At 37.4% G+C, this 25,773-nt stretch overlaps 1 protein-coding gene across 1 annotated transcript; it reads left to right on the top strand.

Moving 5' to 3' along the window:
- Window positions 1-22,940, top strand: EMB3012 (embryo defective 3012). The gene is given in 36 exon segments (XM_086582149.1): window positions 1-706; window positions 794-960; window positions 1,043-1,259; window positions 1,420-1,766; window positions 2,061-2,240; window positions 2,386-2,527; window positions 2,617-2,765; window positions 2,912-3,023; window positions 3,129-3,712; window positions 3,907-4,030; window positions 4,131-4,405; window positions 4,501-4,620; window positions 4,777-4,839; window positions 6,918-7,109; window positions 7,850-7,909; window positions 7,983-8,051; window positions 8,722-8,865; window positions 8,950-9,069; window positions 9,305-9,424; window positions 10,678-10,833; window positions 10,908-10,970; window positions 11,077-11,186; window positions 12,213-12,603; window positions 14,055-14,157; window positions 14,269-14,381; window positions 14,626-14,697; window positions 14,823-14,898; window positions 18,181-18,288; window positions 18,414-18,555; window positions 18,675-18,746; window positions 19,010-19,226; window positions 20,117-20,183; window positions 21,591-21,682; window positions 21,788-21,848; window positions 22,388-22,524; window positions 22,526-22,940. Coding segments are annotated over 36 exon segments (5,814 nt in total). The 5' UTR covers window positions 1-273; the 3' UTR covers window positions 22,742-22,940.
- The last annotated feature ends 2,833 nt before the right edge of the window (window positions 22,941-25,773 follow it).

The following is a 25,773-nucleotide window of genomic DNA, read 5'->3' as shown; positions in this document are numbered from 1 at the left end:
GAACTAATGATTTTGAATTTTGAAGTCCAAGATTTGGGTTTCCGATGATTGTCATTTACCGATATATTCCGACAATCAAAATACTGAAAAAAACAAAAACATTCCATTCTTACAAAGAAAAAAGAAAAATGGCAACACCTTTTTCCCGCTGTTTCCAAAACCCCTAAACCCTAAACCCTAAACCTAGGGTTTATCAATTTCCACTCCATTCCTCAATTCACTCACTCCCCGTCACTCTAATGTAACTCCCAAGTCTACAACTTGTCTAAAAAAATGATTCTTTCCACTTCTTTCCCACTCATTCTCCTCATTTTCATCCCCATTTCACTTTCCCTCACAACTACTGGTCCACACATTGCTGACGTAAACATATTACTCCCACCCAAAACAACATACCCAATTCAATACCGTCTTCTTGGAAGTGATGGTTGTTTCACATGGTCATGGGACCATCATGATATTTTACAATTAGAACCTGAGTTTAATAGTACTAGTTTGTGTTCTACGAGTGCCAGGTTGAAATCGATTGGTGACTTTGATGGGCGTAAAGAGACGGCGATTTACGCTAGTGATATAAAGAGTGGAGTTGTTATTAGGTGTAAAGTGTTTATTGATGAGATTAAGAGAGTTCAGATATTTCATAGTTCTGTTAAACTTGATTTAGATGGACTTGCTACTCTTCGTGTCCGCGCTTTTGATTACCAAGGTATGAAATGAATAAAAATGTAAGAACGAAGTCTGTTTGTTATGTGAATTTTTGTTGGTTTAACTTATTGATGTTGGGTTTTTGTAGAGAATGTGTTTTCGTCGTTGGTGGGAATGCGGTTTAAGTGGGGGTTAATGCCCGAGGAGGACGGAAGGGTTCATCGTCTTGTTCATGTTCCTTTGAAAGAGTCTCCATTAAGTGATTGTAGCGGATTTTGTGGTGATTTAGATATTCAAATAAGTTTGGAAGACAGTGTAAGTGAGAGGTTAAATGTTTTTCTTTGTGAATATGGAATTTTGCGTGAATTGGTTTTGAATGTTTTGATGATTGGTGCAGGGTGTTTTCTCGGATTTGTTTGCTGTGAAGGGAACTGAAATTGGTCATGAGATAGTTTCTGTGAATTTGATTGAGCCGGGATATGAACATTTGGCGGATAAGATTGTATTAACTGTTGCAGAAGCTATGTCGATTGAGCCTCCATCCCCTCTTTATGTTTTGACTGGTGCTTATCTTCAGTACAGTCTTAAAGTCCTTCGGCAGAATACTCCCCAAGGTTATTATGAAACTCTATCATGACTTTACTTTTCTTCATTCATTATATTGTTGGATGCATGAAATTGGACTGAGATATAGTTGCCCATGGTTAAAATAGATTCCTAAAAGCGTATCCTATTTCAGTAATGTATTTTCATTTTCTTCATAATCTTTTGCAGCAATACCTTTACCCTCCCCACATCATCAGTGGTCTGTCGTCAACTCTTCGGTTGCTCAAGTGGACTCTCACCTAGGTGTAGCTCATGCATTAAATTTAGGAGTTACAACTATCACTGTGGAAGACACTAGAGTGGCGGGTCACGTGCAAATGTCTTCTCTTCATGTTGTTATCCCAGACACTTTGCGTTTGTACAAAATACATGTGACTGCTTCTGATGATCCCATAGAGGGAATAACATCAACTTCATCCTCAGTCCGATGGTATGTTGTTGCTGGCCAACAATATGCCATTCATTTGAAAGTTTTCTCAGGCGGAAGTGATGGACATGAAGTGTACATTACAGAGGTATTTCCACTCTTTTGTTGATGTTATTAGCATGACGGCTATTATAATAAGCGAGAATTTTTTTAATGTAATGCATTCCATTTGTTTCCTTGGATGTCTTTTAAGTAGTTAAATGGATGCGGATGCTTATACGTTCTTAATGTTTTCTAGCTTCTATTCCTCTTATTAGATTTTAGAACTTCTATCATGTCAGATGCGGGAAAGGAATCTATTTGACAGTAAAATTTTTTCATCAAAACAAATGTGAACACGCTTGTTTTTCATACAATATATTGACGTCAATATTTGTTACAGAGCGATGATGTTAAGTTGCAGTATGATGAGTCTGCACATTGGGTTACATCCTCGGTGCCAGCTAAAGTTGCTGGTAGACATCGTTGGCAGGGTTCTAGAATCTTAAAAGCAGTTTCACATGGATTTGGAAGATTGAGTGCTTCCCTAGTTTATCATGGTGGATTTTCGGAAACAATTGAGGTAACAACATGTGCATTTTATTTGGTTGAACACAAGTCACTTCTTTTTGGAATAAATGAATTTATTAAATCTGAAAAAATGAAAATCATGAAAAGTTGTTATGATATTCAAATAAGTCTCGTTTTATTGATACTTAATTTCATAGGTTATCAAGATTGTGCAAGAAGTCATGGTCTGTGATCCGGTGAAGTTTGACATGGCCAGTATAAATGATTTCTCCCCTAAAATCATTCACCTCCCATGGGTAGCTGGCGTTTATCAAGAATTGACATTGAAGGCAACAGGAGGTTGGTAGTCCTAGGCTGTGACCTCTCTCTCTCTCTTATATTTAGCTCTCCTGTGGTAGTATCATAGACATGGAATTCACGAATTGCAGGTTGCATGGAGACATCCACTAGTTATAAGTGGTATTCTTCAGATATGACCACTGTGTCCGTTTCAGCTTCTGGGTTTGTCCAGGCAAAGAAGCCTGGTCAAGTTACTATTAAAGTGGTATCCATGTATGATGAGATGAACTATGATCAGGTATTTATGCTTCTTATTTAATATGGTTGTTGAGTGTTTCCATACTGGAAAACTTCTAAGTGTTTCCATCCTGGAAAACTTCAAAGTGTTTCTGTGCATGAAGTGTTTCTTTTATTCGCTTCATTACTATGTTCTTCTGATTCTAGGTGGATGTTAAAGTTTCAATTCCTTCAGAAATGGTCATGCTGCAAAACTTACATGTAGAGACTATGGTAGGAACATATCTTCAAGCTGCAGTGACCCTCAGAGCATCCGATGGTGATTTCTTATCCGAAAACGTTCAGTTGTTAATTTTCTGTTTTAATTTAGTGTTACTCTGTTACCTAATCTTCCATCCTCAATTTGTGCATTTGTTGTTTGCAGGTAGCTATTTCTATAGCTGTGACTCATTTAGTTCAATGGTACGGTGGACCTGTGGAAGCGAGTCTTTCAGAATTTCCAATACAACAGGCCAGGGGTCGTCTTTGATCAAGCAGCCAGATGCTGATGATTTTAAATCTTCTTACAGTCCTCCCTGTGCATGGACCAATCTTTATGCTTTTAGTGCTGGTAGAGCTTTGCTACATGCAACGCTGCAGAAAGAGTTGCTCTCATCTGGTTATCCATCAGATGGTCCTAGTGTCCTAAAAGCATCTAAACTTATTGGGGCATACAATCCTCTTCTTGTGCAACAAATTGGGAATGGAAACCACTTCGGGGGATACTCTATTGATTTCCCCAGAGAAGAAGCTGGCATTGATTTGAATGAGCTGTATCTTGTTCCTGGAACAAAACTGGATATAGCACTAGTCGGAGGACCTGAACTGTGGGACCTAGCTGTTAAGTTTGTTGAAACTGTTGATATTTTTGAAGAGGGAATGTTGCATAAGGATGGGCTTCTTGTGGACCGGGAATCTTCCATTAAAGGGGGATTATATAGACTCTCATGCATAACAGTGGGAAACTTTGTAAGATTTTTGTACAGTTCCAAACCTACATATTTTAGCAGTGTCCCTCTCTTTTTCCCATAATTACAAGATCTGTTGACACTTTTTTTTTTTTTTTTTTTTTTTTTTTTTTTTAAATTTTTTTTTTTTTTTTAATTTTTTTTAATTTGTTTGTTTGGTGATATATTCTTATACTCCTGTTTCATGTTACACAGCAACTTGTTTTTTCCCGTGGCAATTTGGTTGGTGATGATCATCCACTTCCAGCTGTAGAGAAAGTGAAATTATCCCTTGCATGTACCATTCCTTCATCAATCACACTGCTTGCGAATGAACCTGGTATGTGCTACAATTTTATTGGGTCATAGAGTGTTTTTGGTTTGTTTCTACCTATTACCGATTGCTAAAGCCTTATATTGTGTCATCTCAATTCATGCAGTGAATACCCCTGCACTTATCCGGTCTGCCGCTCAAGCTGATCGCAGCCCAGAGGGAATTCTTGCAACACCTGTTACCGTAGCAAACGGATGCATTGTCAGAGTAGCTGCAGTTGGCATTCATAAATCTGGGAAGGTTTTTGCAAACTCTTCATCTCTTTGTTTAAACTGGGAGCTGAGCAATTGTAATGGGTTGGCTCATTGGGAAGGTAATGGGTTAGAAAGTTCAAAGGCCAGCTGGGAGAGATTTTTGGTTTTGCACAACACGTCAGGACTGGTAAAACTTAATTAATGCTAATTATACCTTTCTTCTGGTACCATAATGTTTTACTATGATACACTTAAATTTTGTGTTTACTTTTGTTGTTTCAGTGTACTGTCCGCGCTACTGTTACTGGTTTTTGTGATACTATAGTCAATAATCTCTTGGAAAAAGCTTCCTTAATGCTTGAAATGTCTGAGAAAGTTCTCACGGATGCCATACGATTACAGGTTTGTTTTATTTCCATTTTCTCCATAAATGTATTCATGTTATCTTTCTTTGTTCCGTTTTGTTTTGTTTTGTTTTGTTTCCTTTCTCTTTTGTTGTCCTGATTTTGCGCGTATAAAAAAATGTACTAATTTCGCAAATGTTGTCTTTAAATGCAGCTAGTTTCTTCCTTAATGATTGTTCCAGAGTACCTCTTAGTATATTACAGTCCTAATGCAAAGGTATTTATAGTTCATGACCTTCTCTCCCTTTTTAGACTTTTTACTATTCCTGGATTTTGCAATTCATGATTTATTGAGAAAGCTTTTGATTTTGAAGCGTGTTGTTGCAAGTTGTGATCATTTCTAAGGATTACCAGACGTTATCGTGTTCTTGGTTGCCTATGTTACTATTTTTGCTTTCTGTCAAGGTACTACTGATGAAACCCTTTTGCTGAAGCAATAAAAGGAATAAACAAACAATAAAATTTTGGGTTAGAGTTGCGATCTAGAGCCATAGTTCAACACAAATAAATTTTTGAATAAGTACAAACAATAAAGCAACTTTCATTCACCTAATTCATGGCCCTGTGGCTGAAGTCCAATTCCATATCAAGTGGGAGTGGGTGAGTGCTATGGATACGGCGACAGAAAAGGATACGGACTCGTACACGAACACAACATGTACAATGGGTATACAACTCGATGTTATTCAAACTTGGGAGGTACATTTTGTTACCTATTTCCCAATTTATAGAACTTTTTTTTTGGGGGGGGGGGGGAGGGGGATTGGCAAAGCGTAGTTGTATCTTAAAATCAAAAGCAGAGTAGGTTTAGTAGTAACCTATTGGAAAGGTAAACAATATGCAGCTAGAAACAAAGTCACACATAGTGAACCACCGGATGCCGGATCAAGACTTGATGTCCACCCATCTGGATAGAAAATGAGCACTTGGGATGCTTTTAAGGTCCACAAAGACTTTGCTCCAAAACAATGACAGCCAACGATTTTCTGAAGATTGCCGCTTCCCTCAAAGTGGCTCTTGTTGGGTTCCAATCATAAAGGCGATGCTCGTGATTGTGTCGAAACTCCATATCCACATGCCTCTAAGTTAGTAAAGGACCCAGGCTCCAGATTTCTACATGGAAGAAGGACATTGCTTGTCAAGGAAAAAGAAAAGCGTAGAAGGACGTAATTTACCGACTTTTTTGTTTCCTAGATGGCCTTACCAAAATGTAGCGTAGTAGGTGTCGGCTTAGTGATATGGAGGATCATAACCTTACATAATGGTGTTGCCTATATGAACACTATTGACAGCCAAATGGTACGAATTTTCTTCAATTGCTTTCCAAAAAGTGCAAGACTGTTGATTGTATAGGAATGCAATTTTATTGTAAAAGTATTTTCAATGGGCAATAAACCAAGGGAGTCTTGTGAGAGTTTGTACATTCATGTGGAGTTGAAGACCAAAAAGACATGAGTTGAGTTGGTAAGAAGTGTTTTGACGATAAGCAAGTTATGGATTTATCATTGCTTAGTTAGTTAGCGCTAAGTAAACACAAGCTGTCATTTTTCGGTTGGAACGGTGGTTAGGAACAAGAAAGAGATTTAATGATGAAGCTGAGATTTACTACAAACATTTGACAGAGGAAAAGATATTGTAATTATGAATGCAAGTTGTTGATAAGTTAGTGCTGGAAATCTCAGGCAATTGTTGTATTAGCAACTAGTGTCTAGTGAGGAGCTGTACCTTTCAGCACTAATGCCTCTGTGCGCCTTTGACGCACTCACAAAGGCCTTGGCCACAATTCAGCTGTCTTCCTGCTCGCCCAGGAAGGCCTTGCCTTGGGGCACAGTTTGGCCACTTTTGGTTTGCCTACCAAGGCCATGCCTTCCGCACATTGCCTTGGCCCACCCACAAGTTATTCCTTTGGGACAATTTGTTTCGCCTCCGGTTTACTTATGAAGCATCAAAAAATAATTCTATGTAGAAAACAACTGTTTTGTGTTCACGTGTGCCCAATAATGGGTGGCTTTAACACATCTTTATTGTCTCTTCTTTTGCTTTCATGTTGTCTGAGTAACGTTGAATGGTATATGTAGCAAGTATTGATACATTGATATATTTGCAATTACTTTCTCTCTGCAATTTTTGCGCTGCATTCATGCCTTGTACTGATTGCATTGATTGTACCCATTGAATACCTTTTTGGTGCATATTTGTGTTTATTCTTCTTTTTCTAGTCTTTATTTTTAATCTTTATGCTGTTTTCTTTGTGCTTATTGTGAGATGATTTAGTTAGATATATCACTCTTACAGGCCAGTCTTTCGATTACTGGAGGGACCTGTTTCTTGGATGCAGTTGTGAATGATACTAGCGTTGTCGAAGTTATTCGACCATCACCAAGTTTGGAATGCTGGCATTTGACAATTGCACCTAGAGGCTTGGGATCAGCACTTGTCACTGCTAATGATATTGGACTTACTCCACCTCTTGCTGCCTCTGCTGTGGTAATGTACCATATTTTGTATGAGATTATTTATCTGGTTTTACATTGTTGTATTTCTTTCTCCATAAATATTTTTTGGTTAAATGACATGTTGTTATAAAGTTATAAATGCGTCATTTGGATATGTGGTGTGTGGTACAGTATGAGAAGTCTGCAAGTTTGACTAGTCCACACGTGTTTATACTTCTTAGATAGTTTTAAAACATTTTTTTTTCTAAAAGAATAATAATACAGTTCCTGTATAAAAGTGAAAAGAGGACACTTCTATATGGCAGTCCTATCATTTAGTTAGATCTAATATGTCAAACAGAAATTTTGTGGGCAAACTATGGTTACACCAATTCTTTTTTGTGACTCCAAGTACTGGATCACATTGCGTTGCATATTAAATTTTCTTTCGGATTGTTAGCTTATGATGTATATATCCTGCAGAAGGTATGATACTAAAGTACTAAAATGGTCTGTCTGTACTGCACGTTAAATAGCTGCTTGCTTTCCACCTTTTTGCAAGATAGTGATAGGAGACCTCAGTGTGAAATAATTTGTTTTAATACTGTGGATTGTTTTGAAACTGGACTTTTGTTACTTTGATAGTATTCAGTGCTTTTGTTAGACCCTTTTTACCTGATTTGTTCATTTGCTACCTACAAGCCTGCAACCATAGTGTACAGTAATCTGTCTTAACTTGTTATGAAGCCGGATTCACTGTAATCATTCTTATGGAAATGTACATTTTTACAGGTTGAAGTTGCAGAAGTTGACTGGATTAAGATCATTTCACAAGAAGAAATAAGTATTATGGTATATAACTTTACTGTAAATAATATATGGATTCAGCTTGCTGGTATAATATTTTACTTATGCTGTTTTGTAGGATGGTAGCGAGAAAGCTCTTCATTTTTCTGCAGGCGTTCATGATGGAAGTGTTTTTGACTTTTCACAGGTTTGAGTTATGTGTTCATTCTTACGTATAAAGAGTTTTTTTTTGCATTTCAGATCTATCTGTAAGAGTAATTTCATCTCTATAATGTGATTTATTATGAGTTTTAGTGTATTTACCTATATGTGGAATACTGGAATGATCTGTGTTTTATGTTGTCTGGCATGTATATTATATTGCCTCATCTCATTGCTAATTTTTAATTCTTGTAAGAGCAACTCCCTAGTTCCATCATTGTTGTTTTGAAGCTTTGTTGTCCATCTTGTTTAATCAACTCAGAATAAGCTCTGTCGTCCGTCTTGTTTAATCACGTCACAATCAATTATCTTCTTTTGGATCAATGTATTTATTGAATACTGTGAGATTAAACATCTCAACATGCCCCCTTACGTGTGGGCTGTGGCCTTACTTTAGCGTAACACGTAGACCATCGTTATTGATCGACGTGGAGCAAACCGGCCCTTTGGGCCCCATAAAAAAAGTCTGCTCCAATGCCATATTAAAGTTGGGCTTCCAACTCAAAAACCAATTGGCAATGAGTGTAGCAGCCCCAAGAACTATATACTGGTAGGTGTTAAGCTCCTAATGTGGGATTAAACATCTCAACGGCATTGGTCAAAGATTCTATTTGTTCTTTTTCCTTGACCTTACACTATGTATCCATCTGCTGCAGTATGCCTATATGAACATTCATATACATATTGAGGATCCTATTATTGAGCTTGTTGGCATGCATGTCTCGACTCCCGGTGTTACAGATACTGGTGGGCCGAATTTCGTAATTAGAGCTAGAAGCCTTGGTGTTACGACTCTTTATGTAAGTAAAGTGCTTGGCTCTGTTCATTACATTTTTTCCCAAAACTAACTCATTTGATAAGTTTTGAGTTTGCGAAATCTTCAGGTCAGTGCGAAGCAGGGATCTGGAAATGAAATTTTAAGCCAACCTATTAAAGTTGAAGTATATGCACCACCAACGATACTTCCACCGGTTATTTTCCTTGTTCCAGGTGCATCTTATGTGGTATGTGCCTTCAATCCCTTTAACATTTCTAGATATGGTGATTTTTACAACAGTTTATTTTTTCTAAGATGCTAGTGTTTATTGTTTAAGAAGAGAAAAATTCAATGTGAAAAAAATATTAAGAGAAAGTAGTCCTTGTAGTATTCTGCTTAATGATGTAGTTTCGTTTCTTTTAGCGTGACTGTTTGATAATTTTCTCATTTATACTTTATGCTAATCATCTTTGCGTGTTTAGCTTAAATTAAAAGGAGGACCGACTGTTGGGGTATATCTCGAGTATGCCACCATGGATAATGGGACTGCTAATATTCACAAATTTTCAGGACGACTTTCCGCAATTTCTCCCGGGAATACTGTGAGTTCGGACACCCCAATGCTTCAGTTTGCTATCCTTTAAGAATTCAAAAATTGTGTTCACACTAGTCACTAGGCATAGGACACCACATTTTGGACACGTTTTTCTTGATTTTAGATGTATCTCTTGTCATGCGTGATTGGGCTACTGTCTTTTGTTTTTGTTCCCTTTTTCGTTACAAAAGATAAGAATCAAACTACTGAAATACATCATATCATATATTAAGAGTTCGATCCCCTGCATCTCCATCTAATCCAAGTTTCTGATAAAAAAAGAAATACATCATATACCCTTCAGATGACAAATAATCCCTTATGCATGTATATAAAACTCTTCACTGTATCCAAGTTTTGGTCTTGTAGTAATGGCAGTAAATGTATATGTAATTGGGTGTATAATGATCAGTTTTACTTGCCTTTGATCGGCCACTTAATTAGTATGAGTAACATGAATCTGATTATATATCATGGATAATGTGGCAAAGAATATTATAATTCATATCAAGTACTCAATGTACTGATTATACAATATTTCACTTGTTGCTAAGGAGAACATTGTAGTAGAGATGTAGAATTATTTAACGTGACGTCACCGTTGATTGTAGTAGAATGTTCTTGTCAGTTTGCGTCATCTAGGTGGAAGGGATGTGGTCTATAAACCATGTTTTATTGTTTTGTCCTTTCTCTTGGTATATTTGGTCGCCACTCCATTTAGACGGGCTTCTTAGTATGTCTGGTCCTTGTACTTCCTCACAGTTTTGTTTATGAATTTAGTACCTTTTTCTATCTACGGGGGTATCTGGGTGGAGTGGATCTGAAGACATTTTGAGAGTAAGTTGGCTTCATAGGAGGAGGTTATCTTGTTGATGAAGGCTCTCCGCTCTCCTTTATATCCATGTTGGGGAGGTCATATCCACAAAAAAATGCCCCCACTTCGTTGTGTAGGTTTGTCTCTATAAGCGAGATGCACACATAGATGTATAAATAGATGCCCAATATAACCATTCCCTGTTTCAATATAACTGTGATAGTTTACTGCTTTAAGTATGATTATCTGTTTTGTTATATTAGATAAAGGTTTCTCATCATTAAGTAGGTTTTGTGGGTCGCTTCCTTTCTTAGTTATACTCCTTTATTACCGCTTTGAACTTCAGCAAATTATAGAGTTAATTTTGATTTTATTTTTCTGGCCAATTACAATTTGTTTGTGTAGAAGAAACTAAAAAGCATTATTTTTTTTTTAAATAATATCAGACTGTACGTGCAATAGTTTATGGCAGTGGAGATACTGTTATATGTGAGGCTGAGGCGCAAGTTAGAGTAGGAATTCCTTCATCAATGATTTTGAGTGTGCAGAGTGAACAACTTAGTGTGGGTCGTGAAATGCCAGTGTTCCCATCCTTGGCTGAGGTATATTTGAAAGAAAAGTGTAGATTGCTATATTACCTCTGGCATTTTTGAACTAACCTGTGGGCGTAACTCAGGGAAATTTGTTCTCCTTTTATGAGCTCTGCAAAAATTTCAATTGGATCATAGAAGATGAAAAGGTTAGGTGAAAAAGTGTTTCTTCCTATTGGTTACTCTTATCTTCTAATTTGCATACCTGAAGAATTAAAGTATTCACAACTGAAAGCATTTCATTTATGGGTTTAGGTTTTGGGATTTCAAAAGAGCGAAGTTCCATTTTCTGGTGTCACTGAAGCAGAACGATACAATTTTTCACAGGAGAAAGGTGTTGATTTTATTAATACAGTATATGGAAGGTATATCTTGACTTCCTTCACTGGATTGGATGTTCTGTATAACTCTTTGAGCTACCTTTCTTATTATATAAGTTTACTGGCAAAGGACTATTACGTTCTAGATGTATAATGTTCTGCTGTTCTGCACAAACTCCTGAGGAATGATCAATAACATCAAAGTCATTCTAAGCATGGCAATATAGACCTCGTTTGGAGGGTTCTCGTCCCAAAAGGCTTGCTGCTCTTTTTTTCCCCCGAACAAAGAATATTTTGGAAACTATTTTTTTCATTAATTTGTTTGGTCTATTCTATTTTCATTGAAGTTTGTACTTTATGCGCGTCATAAAGAGGTGAAGTTGATTCACCAGAGATGGCCATTGCTAGTAAATTCGTGGACGGCAAAAGTTTGATACAGAAATTATTCGGTGTAAAATTCGAAAGTTTAGATAATAATTCATTTAAACTTTAAAATTTCATTCCAAAAAAAAGAAAAAGCACCAAAAATACAATTCGTCTTTTGTATGTGTACAATATGAAAAAATTCGGTTTAATTTTTCTGCAGTTTAAGTTTAAAATGCAATAGCAATATTTTTTTCCAGAATTGCTTATGAACTACACATACATAACTCAGTTTTTTGTTTATAGTTACTAGCTATTTGATATTCCCTAGGTACCAAAAGTTTCAACTTAAGTGGGTTTTCAAAACCTTCTATTTTGAAGTTTTAACATACTTTTAAAGTCTGTTTTTTCATTTAAAAAATACAGACCTTATTATTCGGCAATTATAATCCTAGACCATAGAATTCACATATCAATCCCTAGATTTGAAATGTTCGCCTTATTATTCATATTTTACGAAAATCGTATAAAACGGAGTATTACTAGCTATGGAGATGGCTAGCATTGATTGTTATTTATCTTGTTTTTGTTTTGTGTTTTTTTTTTTTTTTGTTTTTTGTGTGACATTTTTTTTGTGGTAATTGCTCTCTTGCATTATGTGGATTTTATTGGTAGCTTGTTTCATGAATGTCTATTACTCCCTTGCAGATCAGCAGGCAGAACAAATGTTATTGTATCATTCTCCTGTAATTTTATTTCCTCTGGTGCTTCACACTCACACTCATATAATGCTTCCACATCATTGAGGGTGGTTTCTGAGCCTCCCCTTGCTCTTGGATTGCCTATCACCTGGGTCCTTCCACCTTTTTATACTACATCAAATCTTTTGCCTGCATCATGGGATTCTTTTAGGAAAGGGACTATTGTTTATTCTTTATTGAGAACTTGTGGTGGAAAGAATAAAGAAATTCAGCTAGATCCCATTTCCATTGATGGGGGTAGAATCAAGACGTTGGAAAGTAACAATCTTGGTTGCATTCTTGCAAAGGACCGGGCAACTGGAAGAACTGAAATTGCTTCTTGCATAAGGGTTGCTAAGGTAAGGATAATCATCTTTGTATATCAATTTTGAACATTTTACTGTCAAAAAGTTTCTTATAAATGGAACTACATGTGGTTGATCTTCTCCACACTTTTGATTCATCCTTAGAAACTTATTTGGAAACTAAACTGAATTTACCTTATAAAGTCTTTAAGATTGAAAATTGCTCGGTCTATTTCTAGAAAAACACCATTCACCAGTGAAGATGGAAAAATAAAAGGCAACCAGACTAGCAGGAGCAAAAATGTTGGTTACATGAACCACTATGAGACAACAACTTTCTTTATGCTCAAATCCTCAATATACCTGTTTTGTTAATTACCTTCTTTTGCATCAACTAATCTACTTATTTTCCCATCTAAGTACTCTGCTCTGTACAAGATTCGTCTTGTCAAGTATATACGATTTGCATGTATTTGAATACATGTTGAAGTCTAGCTCTAAGAGGGACCTTAATCAATGACTGTAAGATTGCGGTCTTTCTCTGCTTCTTAGGTTGGGATTAGAGCCTTAGAATTATCTGCACAGTGAAAGAGCAACGATAAAGTAACGATGGCCTGTTAGGAAAGTTGGTATTGAACATGTTTTCCTTACTTCTTTTGCTCTGTTTTTCTGTTCCACTGGATTTCTAGTGCTGAAGTGTTCTTTTGGGGCTAGAATTACTTTTCTAAGGTAACTTAATCTATGGTGGTCTGAACACATTCTTTTGTTAGAATTTGAAAGATGTCTGAGGTGAATTTGTTAACCACTTTATGATCCACTGTCATTACACTTGGACTATATGAAATTCCTTCCGAAAATTTCTTGTTATGCCAAAGCATGTTGAAGAGTTTCCTGGCTTGTTGGTATATCCCCACCCCCCCCTCTCCTCTTTTGAAGGGCAACCAAACATGGAAGATGATGCCTTCTTTATGTGTGCGGGTGTGCGTTTGCTTGGTGTTTGTGGGGAGGAATAAGCATCTTATTTTATGGGGAGTGCAAAGATACTCGAGTAGACCATTATCACTATAGAAGCCTGTTTTAAATGTCTGTCAAGCTTTGTAGTTACAAAGCTGATAGAAGTGATTTCAGATATGAAATACAGAAAGCTCTTTCCAACCTGTTGAACATACTAAAATTTGAAATTTCAAAATGGTTAATGACAAAGTAGGTTGAGTGTTAGCATTCACATCATGTGTGTTTGGATGTATATTCTATGAAATCTTTTTTTATGGTTCAAACTTGTTACTAAGAAGCAAGTGAGTTACCCTTTTTTTTTGCTTGGTAACAAGTGAGTTACTTAAGAAATCCATGTGTGCCTTTGTTGTTATGGTTTATTCAAATTATTTACGTCCAAGAATCTCTGCAGTCCCCTTTAGAATCTAGATGTTTCTAAAAATTGAACTAGATTTGTGATTGCCTAAATTTTGATTATCTTGTAAGTTTTATGGTGTTTGTTTGGTGATCAGGTGGCTCAAATAAGAGTAAGTTCTAATGAGTTCCGGCTCCACGTGGTAGACCTTGCTGTTGGCGCAGAACATGAACTTGTTGTACAGTTTTATGATGCTCTAGGTATGGTATGGCAATGGATTTTTAATCAGATGTGGGTTGCCCATCCTCCATCTTGATATAATTCAGCTTACGGCTTCATCTCATGTAATTCTATTTTTTTCTTTTGATTAGGAACACCCTTCCACGAAGCTTATAATGTTGTTCAATACGATGCTGAGACTAATTATCCTGATGTTGTGTCCATTAACAAGACCTGTGGTGGGAATGGAAGCATTCATCTCAAGGTTAGTAGTCATCTTTCTACCGTGCTTCATCTCCAAAGTTCTTAAAACGCAGTAGGATGCGTCACTGTTTGGACATTGGCTTTGCTCGCTTTCCCCTGATGGTTATAAGGGTATCCATCATACATATTACCCGTCTGGATACATGTCTTGCATACTTAATTACTTATGTTTTACTATCAACTTCATACTTCCTTGCGATTTATCCAATTATTAGTGCCTCACCTCTTAGTTATTATGATCAAAGGGACTGCGTCATGGAAGTGCTCTTATACGAATATCAATCAACAGTGATCCCCATAAGTCAGACTATATGATGGTACTTTTCCTTCTTGGTCATGGAACCCTGTACATGTCTTTGGCACTACAGGGTGTTTCTCTGTCCGGAACTGATTTCTACGAGTTTTCATTTGCAAAATAAGAGATTTATTCATCTACCTTCAGGTTTCAGTTGGAGCTCATCTGTACCCTCACAGTCCAGTCCTTGACCTAGGCAGTCACCTAAACTTCAGCATAGAAGGTATATTCTTTTCAATTTTACTTTAAGTAATTGATTAATCAATTTTTTTTTCTCCTCCCATGCTATGCCAACTCTTTACTTAGTGAAAGTCTTGAGATGTGTTCCACGCACAGTCACATACAGATCCTGCCCATTTGGGTTATGATGTCTTTGTTCTACACTTTTTTGACCAAGTTGAGTATAAGTGGTGGAAAATCTTGGGGAAATGTGGAGATATGTTTACTTAAACCATATTTCCAGAAAGCTAGGGGAGATCACATAGAACTTCATTATTTACAAGATTGTGTAGCTAGGATGATTTTGGCAATTTTGAGAAAGAACAAAAAGAGAGTTTTGTGACCTCACTCCTGGACAGAAAGTGTTTTTTGCCTTTTCATATGAAGTATTCTATGTTGACAAGTATATTAAATACGAACAAACCTGAACAAGTCAAAATAATTCTATTATCTTAAATTCTTTTTTTTTTGAATGATAGCTATGGGGTTAGGCTGACCCCTACCTGCATTCCTTAATCAAAATCTTACATAGATTGTTCCTCTTGCATCCTCCTCAATGATTTTAGTCAATTGTTCATCTAGAGGGGGTATAAAATACAAAAGTGTCTCGAGAGAGTCTTTTACACACTTAGCTAATAAATCTGCAGCCTTGTTGGTCTCCCTATAGCAATGGTTGACACTACTATAACTGAGTTTCTTCCTTTTGCTCCCGATAGATAGTACAATATTCGACAATACCATGGTGAAGTAGTCAAGCCATTAACTATACTCACAAAGAATCATAGAGTCGAGTACACCTGTAAATTCCATGTTTGCATTACACCCCTTAGCCCCCGCATCAATAGCCATTAGCTCTGTTGAAGTATAGACCTCTTTGGGTTAGAGCCCATATAGGCAAAATGCACTGTGCCATCTTCTTTTCTTGCAATACCACCAATCCTTGGTCCGGAAGGAGTCAAAGACCCATCCGTGTTTAACTTAACATGGCTCGGATCGAACGCCATTGGCAAGAAATAGGTTCCTTTGCATGGTAGTTTGCATCTATACCAAGGTTTTGAAGGAGGACTCTCACCGATGTGGAATCGGTATATCCTTTACAACCCTTTGTATGTATAGCTTCATATCTTCTAGTATTCTCACCATGACCAAATTTAGGGGGACGATACTTTTTTCTGAAGATTCTAGTGTTCCTCTCAAATTTCAAATAGCACTTACGGTAGCACGATATATATGCTCCTCGATATCACCTTCCATAGAACTATTTCTCTAGTCCAAGATACTATGCCACTCATTGTTAGAGTCGCTACTCAAACCCATACCAATCTTTGCTTTGACCCCACTCCACACTCTTGGTAAGAACACTCAAAAATAAGTGTTTGGAGTTTTCTCTTCTTTGTTGTTCCACACAAACTGCATTTTGAATGATTGATTATACCTTTGTTAACCAACCCTTGAGTGGAGAGACTACCCGGAGAATAGTTGCCAAATGCAAAAGGAATGTTTAGGGATCACCAATTTTCCCCAAACAAGCTTGGACCATTTGACTTTGTTCTTAACCTTCTTTAGTGCTATATAAGCGGTCGAAAATTTTTCCTGAATGAGTTAGAGACCAAACTACTTGATCCTTGTTCATGAGATCATATATATCCGTTCCTAGTATCTTGGTCTTCAAGTCACACTCTGGAAGAGAAAGAACTATGTCATTCCACCTTACATTTGAGATCAGGTCACTAACTTTGGCTTCCTCATCAGTGAGCATTTGTCTAGCATTGTTATCCCATGGAGGGGTGTCTCTGTACACCACAAGTCGCCGATGAAAGTGTCATCTCCATTAGCAATGATGTTTCTCGTAAACTTCATAGCAGTCTTCCTATGCTCTAAGATGCCTCTCCATACCCATGAGCAGTCCTTAGGAGCTTCCATAGTCCAGAAATGTTTGTTTTTGATGCTATGAGTCCACACCCAGTTACTCCATAAAGAATTCTCTCTTGATGCAAGTTTGAACACTAGTCCACAATACGCAGCTATATTCCATGTGTGGAGATCAATCATGTTCAACCCCCCTTCATCCTTAGAGAATCGGAGTAGCTCATGACTAGCCTTGTGTAAACACTTAGTTAGAGATTTACAAAAGTGCCTCCATCATCTGAATAAACCATAAATCTTACAAAAGTGCCTCCATTATCTTAAATTCTTAATGAACCATAAATACTGAAAAGTTAAAACAAAAGTGCCTCCATCATCTGAATAAACCACGTGGTTTAGATTTACAAATATGGTAAGAGAGCAGTTCCAAACCTTTTCAAATCCCTGGTTTTCTCTCTTTTGTTTTGGTTTTTTTTTCAAATACAGTTTTCAAATCCAATTCTGATAGTTTTGAGGAGGCATATCTAATTTCACCATAGTTTTGAGGTGGCATGTCTACAAAGCCCTTTTATTTATATACCCTAACTAGAATCGTGCAGACTGATGCAACAAAGAACGAAAACTGACACCCAAAACTAAAAGGGTGAAAACAACCCGATAAGATCACTTTGGAGATTTTCATGTGCCTATACTTGAGGAGCAATTTTGCCGTGGTACGTGATGTTATTGGCTGTATTTGTCTTGTATGCCAACCACGTGATATTAGTTGGCTGAGGCAGTGTGACATTGGTGCTGTGTGGTTGTGTACAGGATTTCTTGGTGCAAGACTTCGAGGCAGTAATTAATGGCTCTCGCTCAAAGCTTGATTCTGATGGTTTAAGATTTGTTGGAGTTTTATATATCAACACATATTAAAATTTAGGTCACCAATTTAAGGGCACTTCTTCTTTGAGAGGAGAGGTGCTACTGTGGTGTATTGCTAAGGGAGAGCGGTAATAGATGTGTATGAAGCATCATTAGCCTAAACATTGTCAAAAGTTGTTTATTTTGGTTTAATATCTGACATTTCTTTCATTTTTCCTCTCCAAAAAGTGCTCTTTAATATGTTATAAGATTCCTTCTGTTGGATCTGGTGAACTTGTGCTTCTGGTGTTGTAGGGTGTTAATTTAGATCAGTTCTGTTGATGAAAAAATCGTGATTTTTAGAGTCGTGGATTGGTCATGATCTTACATACTTTATGTCTTGTAATAAAATGCTGGAGCAATAAAGTGTTTCTAAAGCACTGTATTGTTACCACTTCAACTTTCAGTAAAAGAAAAAGAAAATTATGCTCCAATTGAGTTCCTGGGACTTGAAAATTATTTTTTTCAGCATTTTATTTTTTCCTATTTTATTTTGACCTTAAACTACATATGATAGGATTGGATGATCCAGTACTTGGGAGGTGGTTAAGTTCCAACCAAAGTGTTTTATCAGTAGACATGGTTTCTGGCAAAGCTCGCGCTCTAGGGGAGGGTGCATCTCAAGGTACCGAACTAAGTTTTCATTCTGTATTGCATAAATACATGCAGACTCAATGCCTCTGTTATGCTCAAACTCTTGGATTGGATCTGGTTTTTGATGCTCATGGTTGGTACATCTTTTCTCAACAGTAATTTTTGAAGGTCCAAGCTTAAGACTGCAAACAACAGCTACGGTACGAAGTGTGGATATGGTTGTAGTTGATTCTCCACTAGAGACTTTGACAAATGTTCCTTTCCCTACAAAGGGATACATTTTTTCTGTTAGATTTAGGTCTGTATACCCTTTCTTTATTTTCAACCTTTATAATTTTTGACTCTTTCTAACTCAAACCTATACAAGGATACATTGTAATTTTCTTATCCATCACTGTGATTTGGAAATGTTAACAGGCACAAGCTTGAAGAGATTGGGAACAGTGAAGGGATTCTTTTTGATTGTAGGGTGGACCCACCATTTGTTGGGTATGTTTTCATCTTGTTTGTTCCCTCGGTTTTTGTCTAAGTTACATTGACACGCGTAGGCGTGTCCATATCCGACACGGATACGCTGTGTCTGACACGGCGAAATATAAAAAATTGAGGTAAATCACATACAAAATGTGTCTGACACGGACACGTGGATATGTATCCAACACGGATTTTTTTCAAAATATGACGTGTCCATGTAACATTGGTTTTTGTCTAATCCCCCCCTGATACTTCCCCTTTTTTGTGGTGGACTTTAGGTATGCAAAGCCATGGAGGGATCTTGTTACTGGTGGTTTATATTGTATGTTCTTTCCTTACTCGCCGGAACACTTGGCACATTCTCTACCCATTTCACAGGACATGAGACCGGATTTATCTATTTCCATCAATGCTTCCCTTAGAGAAGCAGAGCATGTCAGGGGATCATCAACTGCACATTTTGTCGGAGGATTCAAAGTCCTAAAAATGGGCAAGGTATCATGCTATGTGGGGTTATAGTGAAAGGATGCTATCAATCTATTTTTGTCTGAAAATTTTGTTATCATCTGTTCATGAGGTTAGAACTGGGGCTTTGGTTCTCAAGGACACGGGTGGTACACCCAATTTCACCCTACATTCAAGCGTTTAAGTTAAATTCACCCTACATTCAAGCCTCAAGTTAAATTCACCTTAAGTTCAAATGGTCAAGGAACGAAATTCCTGGTTTTCTGGTCATTTTAAGTTACATTACACATCCTTAGGTTGCGTGCTGCCACGTCGTGGCACCTTCAATTTGAAGCCACAACTGCAAAGTAGACATTTGTAAAATACAGTATAAATCTAGTTTGCAGTAAAGTTACATTTGTAAAATACAGTAAGTCTCGTTTGCAGTGAAGTTACATATATACTGCAAAGTAGATACATTAGTAATCTTCAAAAAATACTGCAAAGAGTTATCAGTACTTCTAGAGGCGTCTAGAGAACAGCGTGGACACGTGGCATCATGCGCTTGAAAGCTGCATAACTCAAAGTAGATTGTTCAAAACCCCTAACCACGTGTCAGCACACTTTACCGCTTTTGAATGTACCCAAGTTTATTGCCGAAACTTGACATTTTGATCAAATGATTAGAGATATCGGAATTTCAGCGGTTGATTTTGTTGAATTTTTCAAAAACATTGGTTTATTAGGTTAACAAAGTTCCCTACCAGAATGAACATTTGTAATATGGTGATAACTATTGCAAAAGCAAAAGTACGTGGTGGTTTGATATCTCATATCTGACTAAATTGATAATTGATTTGTACTGGACTGAACTTCCTGGAATCTGTGTAATTGTTTACTTTTATTGTCTTAATAATTCAAGTTGATATGCTTGCTTACAGGAACTGATTCAGCTGAGTCTGACACCTGATTCCAACACGAGTGTTATAACTGTTGTGGGAAACACAGGTGAGTACTGAGTGCCTTAAAATTGCTAAATTTGCATTTAGGGATCTAAAACTCTGAATATAATCATTTGAAACATCAATTTGGGCTCTCGATGGGAATGTTAGAATCAATGTAAATCTTGTTTAATAACCTGTGCTCATATCTGAATATTGATTTTTTTTTTTTTTTTTTTTTGTTTTGGTTATTTTGAGTTTGTTTTTTGGTCTCTCCTCCCCCCTCTTTAATTATGAATTCCGTTTTTGTTGCTTTAAAAAGGGACAAGTGTCAGTCACATTTATGCACAGTTTGCCTATCTCACAAGCCATTTAGTGCATGTGAGGTAGGCAAATAATGTGGATCTCTGTAGTAGTTGATGATGGATATACTACAGAATAGGCTATTTTCCTATGAAAGTACCAAACATGCAAGCATAACAAGTAGTTTAGTAGGGCACTCTGATACTGAGTTACACTGTTAGAGATAGAAAAAGGATACAACTTACAAGTGATGAACACGTAAATGTGAGTATTATATTGAACAGTTAGGAGACATAATATGGAAATGCCAAGGTACAGATTCTACTGCCCCGTCCCCATCAGAGAATAGAAAAGCAAGAAGGGATTAATTTGAGGATAAAGTACCTGCCAAAATGAAATACTAGTACAGTTGAAGATAGTCACTGTCTGAATCATGGCGTAAATCGATGACTTGATTAACCCAAAATAGTTAATTAAAGAGGATGTGATCTATCTTATGATAAACTCTAAACATGCAGAAAGCTTTTTGGTTGTAATAGGAAGGGTGTTTGAAGATTTTACCACTCAACCAAAACCAGGCAGTGGTCAGTCTTTCTATAAGCTGGTTGAAGCGCCTTCCATGTGTGGAGATCCACTCTAGATTGTTAAATTATCACTCTCTGAAGGAACTGTGCTGCTTGTTTGGAAAGGGATGTTGAGGCAGGGCAAACCGGAAAAATGATCTGCTTTCATATAAACTCCCAGGCCCGCACATCTAATGTGATTTTGTTTAGAGATGTTGGTTGATCGCTGACCGTGTTAAAAGAAACAATAAAACAAGGATCAACAAAGTAGAAGAAGCTATCACAAACATTTGGATGAATGTGTAGCACTAATAGAAACCTCCTAGAATAGAGTTTAAATCATTAGTCAACACAACCATCAAGTTTCAACTCCAGTAACTAAAGAGATGTGATGAGGGACTTGATTCAACTAGCCAGGGTTCTTCGAGCCACTTCTTCTATTTAATCATTGGGATGTTGCTATTACTTGCCGCAACAGGTTTATCTTATATGAAGGAAAAGGAGTTCTCTTCTCGTTCTTCCTTTGGAAGCTCACTATATTCATTTTTCTTTTTGATAACAATATTCCTGACAATAGTTACTTTGAACTGTTTTGATTTTCATTGTAGATGTGGAAGTTCATTGGAAAGAGAGAGATCTTTTAATGGTCAGTCCCATTCATAGAAACGATTTTGGTATTGGTGGACATGCTGAATATGAGGTGAACACATTATCTTCCATCTATAAGTCTCATGATACAACCTTTTACAACACAGGACTAGCGAAAAGCAAAATTATATCTTTTGCTTTTTGTTTCTTAATTCAGGTCAAAGCTCTCAGGGCAGAAAGATTCAAAGACAAAATTATCTTCGTGCTTCCAGCTGTTGGTAAACCTACTTTCCCCTGAAATGTTGCAACATCACCCCCCACCCACACATCTCTCTAAGTTATATTCTTTTAGCATTAACTTTAAGGAAGAATGTAGCTAACCATTTAAAAGTGTTTCCCTTTTAGTAGCTTAATCTTAGAAGGTTAGAATGCAGTAACTTAGATTATCATTTACTGAAAGACCAAAAGCCACAAAAGTAGCACTGATTGTGGATTGGATTAGGAACTCATGTATGAGGTAGAGCTTGTTGTCGGTAGGGCTACACACTTAGTCCTGGGCATTACCCTTGGCTGAGAAATAATTTTAGCATATAATTGAAAATCCAAAGTGAATCGTGAAAACAGTTCGTGAACTTGGTTCCTTGAGCAGTCATCATGAACTTACATTATTTTGTTATGTGTTTCATTTACTTTTCGATTTAAGCTTATGATGCAGATTCTGCTTAACTTTGATGAGTTGATCGATCTGCCACAGAGAAGAAGTTTGGAACGTTAAAGCCAATTGCTTCACTAACATTCTTCTCTTTCTTTTCAACAGGTCAAAGAGTGGAATTAGATATAAACTATGACCCAGGCAAAAGCAAACCATCTTCAAGTGCATATTACGGATACTTGGTTGCGGCTTGTGTGTCATTTGCTGCACTGATAGTCACCTTGGTACTTGACAAATCGGTTCATGGACACACCAGTCACGTCCACAACATCTATCCCTGCTACTCCAAGTATTGCGGGCCCAGTTACACCTGATCGCACAATCTCCCCTACTTACAACACAGAACAATCTCCTCGGACACCCCAACCTTTCATCGAGTATGTGAGGAGAACTATCGACGAAACACCTTACTACAAGCGTGATGCTCGGCGAAGAGTTAATCCCCAAAATACTTACTAGAGTCGGAAACAATAGAATGGGCAATCAAATTTTCCTTATTTATTTTTTCTAATGATTGCTCCAGCATAGAGCTTTGTATAATTTTGAAACTGTATAATCAGCATACTTGTGTTGTATCATAAAACTCGCTTCCAATGAGTAAATGTCACATATATTTTTCCAGCTTTACTATATATAAAATTGCAAACGTGGAACGATCTGAAGTACCCGAGCAAAAATTATTTCGGGCTTGGGCCTGGGCTGATGTAGGTGGCTACCGAGCCGTGTAGGTGTGCACATTTGAGATCTATGGACCAGAAACAGAAGTAAGCTTGGGCTTTAACTTGGGCTGGGCTGTTAGTTTCAGCCCGGCCCTAGTTGGTGCACATTTATCTATGACATAGTAACTCAATTATCTGAAAATAGAAATGGACGTACTTGCGTTACTTGATACTGAAGATTCATATAGGATGGATTCTAATTACGAAATAGTAAGTACTCTTAATTAGACAGACACTTGAATCAGAAACAGAAAAGGATTTGCCAGTTTTGCACTGGCACCCCTATAAATATACGACCTTGCCCCCTCCATCTCGTCTCAATAATAATCATCTGTTCTCTTTTCTAAGAAGTTTCAATAATGGTGGTCACATATCGAGGTAGTAGTCGTCATAATAATAATAATAATAATAGGTTTTTAAAGAGGCATGCTGATGTAGATATAAACAAGAAGGAAAATAAGAAGTTGAGAGGTGACGAGATGGATGAGGGGTTGATCAAGATGGAAGCGAAGAAGCAAAACAATAATATGGAAGGAGTTTATGTTCCTCCGTTCAAGCTTGCACAGCTGCGGAAGGATATGACGTATTAGATGATAAATCCAGGTCGCGTACACAAATAGATCAATCTTACACAATGCGGAAACAATGTTATCTACAACAAATAGATCAATCCTACACAAAGATCGATCATTCTCACTAGACAAGACTTCAACACCCTCCAAGTAATATCCCAACACTTCTCAATATTAAATAATACGTATATAAAGTAAAACAATTAATGTAAAAGAAGAACAAATCACAAGACGAGATATATCGTGGTTCGACAATTTGCCTACGTCCACACTGCGAGTTCCAAGCTTTATTAGATGTCCAGAGTAATAGATTACAAGATCTCTCAATTCACTTACAAAGAATGAACACTCAACCCACTAAGAATTGCTCTCTTACAATCTCTATCTTTTTTGGTTTTGGTTAGGTTAAGTTTTTACAAAAAAAACTTATATTTATACTGTTCCCAAAAACTTTCAAAAACAAATCCTTTGAACCTTGTTGGGAAATGCGGCGAAAATGCTCGATATAATGACATGATGGTTTGCCATGTGAGGAGCTGGCCGCCTTTTGTCCGAGCATACTTTACAAATACGGCGCGTTTGCCTAACCAAAGAGAGAAAAAACTGCCTTTTTCTCTACATTCTCCACCTTGATGAGGTTTTAACACATAAAACCGAGCCGAATACATCCAGCAAGAAGTAGTAGTCCCTCGAACTCGCAGTCAACCGCCCCGAAGGGCCATGCCCATAAATAGCTATTTCAAGCATGTAAGATTTGGAGCAAGTCCAAACAGTGTTGGAACTTAACTCCGGTGACAACCTTTGTTAGCATATCAGCAGGATTGTCATGGGTGTCCACTTTCTTAAGTGCTACATCACCATCCTCAACGATATCCCATATAAAGTGATAACGGACATCAATATGCTTGGTCCGATCATGATGAACCTAGTTCTTCGCCAAATGAATAGCACTCTGACTATCACAATACAAAGCAACATTGTTATGCTCAATACCCATATCATCCAGAAGACTTCGAAGCCATATTGTCTCTTTCACTGCCTCTGCCGCTGCCATATACTCTGCCTCAGTAGTAGATAGAGCAACTGTAGCCTGTAGCATAGACCTCCAACTAACCGGTGCACCATGCATCATAAACACATAACCAGTAGTCGATCGTCGTCTATCTAGATCACCTGCATAATCTGAATCTACATACCCACTGACATAACAAGTGCCTCCACCATAAACTAATCCCACATCCAAGGTACCTTTCAAGTACCTCAATACCCATTTCATTGCTTCCCAATGCTGCTTCCTAGGATTTGCCATATACCTGCTTATAACACTAACTGCCTGTGAAATGTCTGGGCGTGTGCACACCATATCATACATCAAACTGCCCACTGCATTTGCATAAGGAACATAAGCCATATGCTTTTGTTCCTCCACTGAACTAGGAGAGAACATAGCTGAAAGTCTAAAATGCCCAGCCAAAGGAGTAGAAACTGACTTTGCAGTCTCCATACCAAAATGAGAAATTACTTTCTGAAGGTATTTCTTCTGAGATACAACTATCCGTCGTTTCTTCCTATCTCTGTCAATCTCCATGCCCAATATCTTCTTGGCTCCACCTAAGTCTTTCATCTCAAACTCAGAGCTAAGTTAAGATTTCAACTTGTTTATCTCCACCATGCTTTTGGAAGCAATCAGCATGTCATCCACATAAAGCAGGAGATAGATGAAGTCATTACCACGAAGCCTACGAAAGTAAACACAACAGTCATACTTACTTCGGGTGTACTCATGTTGCATCATGAATGTGTCAAAGCGTTTGTACCATTGCCTTGGCGATTTCTTTAAACCATACAGTGACCGATTCAACTTGCACACATGATCTTCTTTCTTAGCAACAACAAAACCCTCAGGTTGTCTCATATAGATCTCTTCCTCCAAGTCCCCATGTAAGAAAGCAGTTTTCACATAAAGTTGCTTTAACTCCAAGTCGAAGTAAGCAACTAAACTCAATAACAGACGAATGGAAGTATGTTTGACCATTGGGGAAAATGCCTCATTGTAGTCAACTCCTTCCTTCTGTGAGAAACCCTTTGCTACCACTCTTGCCTTGTACCCAGTACTCTCGGACTCAGGAAGGACCTTTTTTTTTTTTTTTTTTTTCCTGAACACCCATTTACTGCCAATAGTCTTTTTACCCTTTGGTAA

This window comes from Coptis chinensis, chromosome 9 (assembly GCF_015680905.1).
Source record: "Coptis chinensis isolate HL-2020 chromosome 9, ASM1568090v1, whole genome shotgun sequence".
Taxonomy (NCBI): Eukaryota; Viridiplantae; Streptophyta; class Magnoliopsida; order Ranunculales; family Ranunculaceae; genus Coptis; species Coptis chinensis.
The sequence above is the reverse complement of the archived record's forward strand: the minus strand, read 5'-3'. Positions and strand labels throughout refer to the sequence as shown.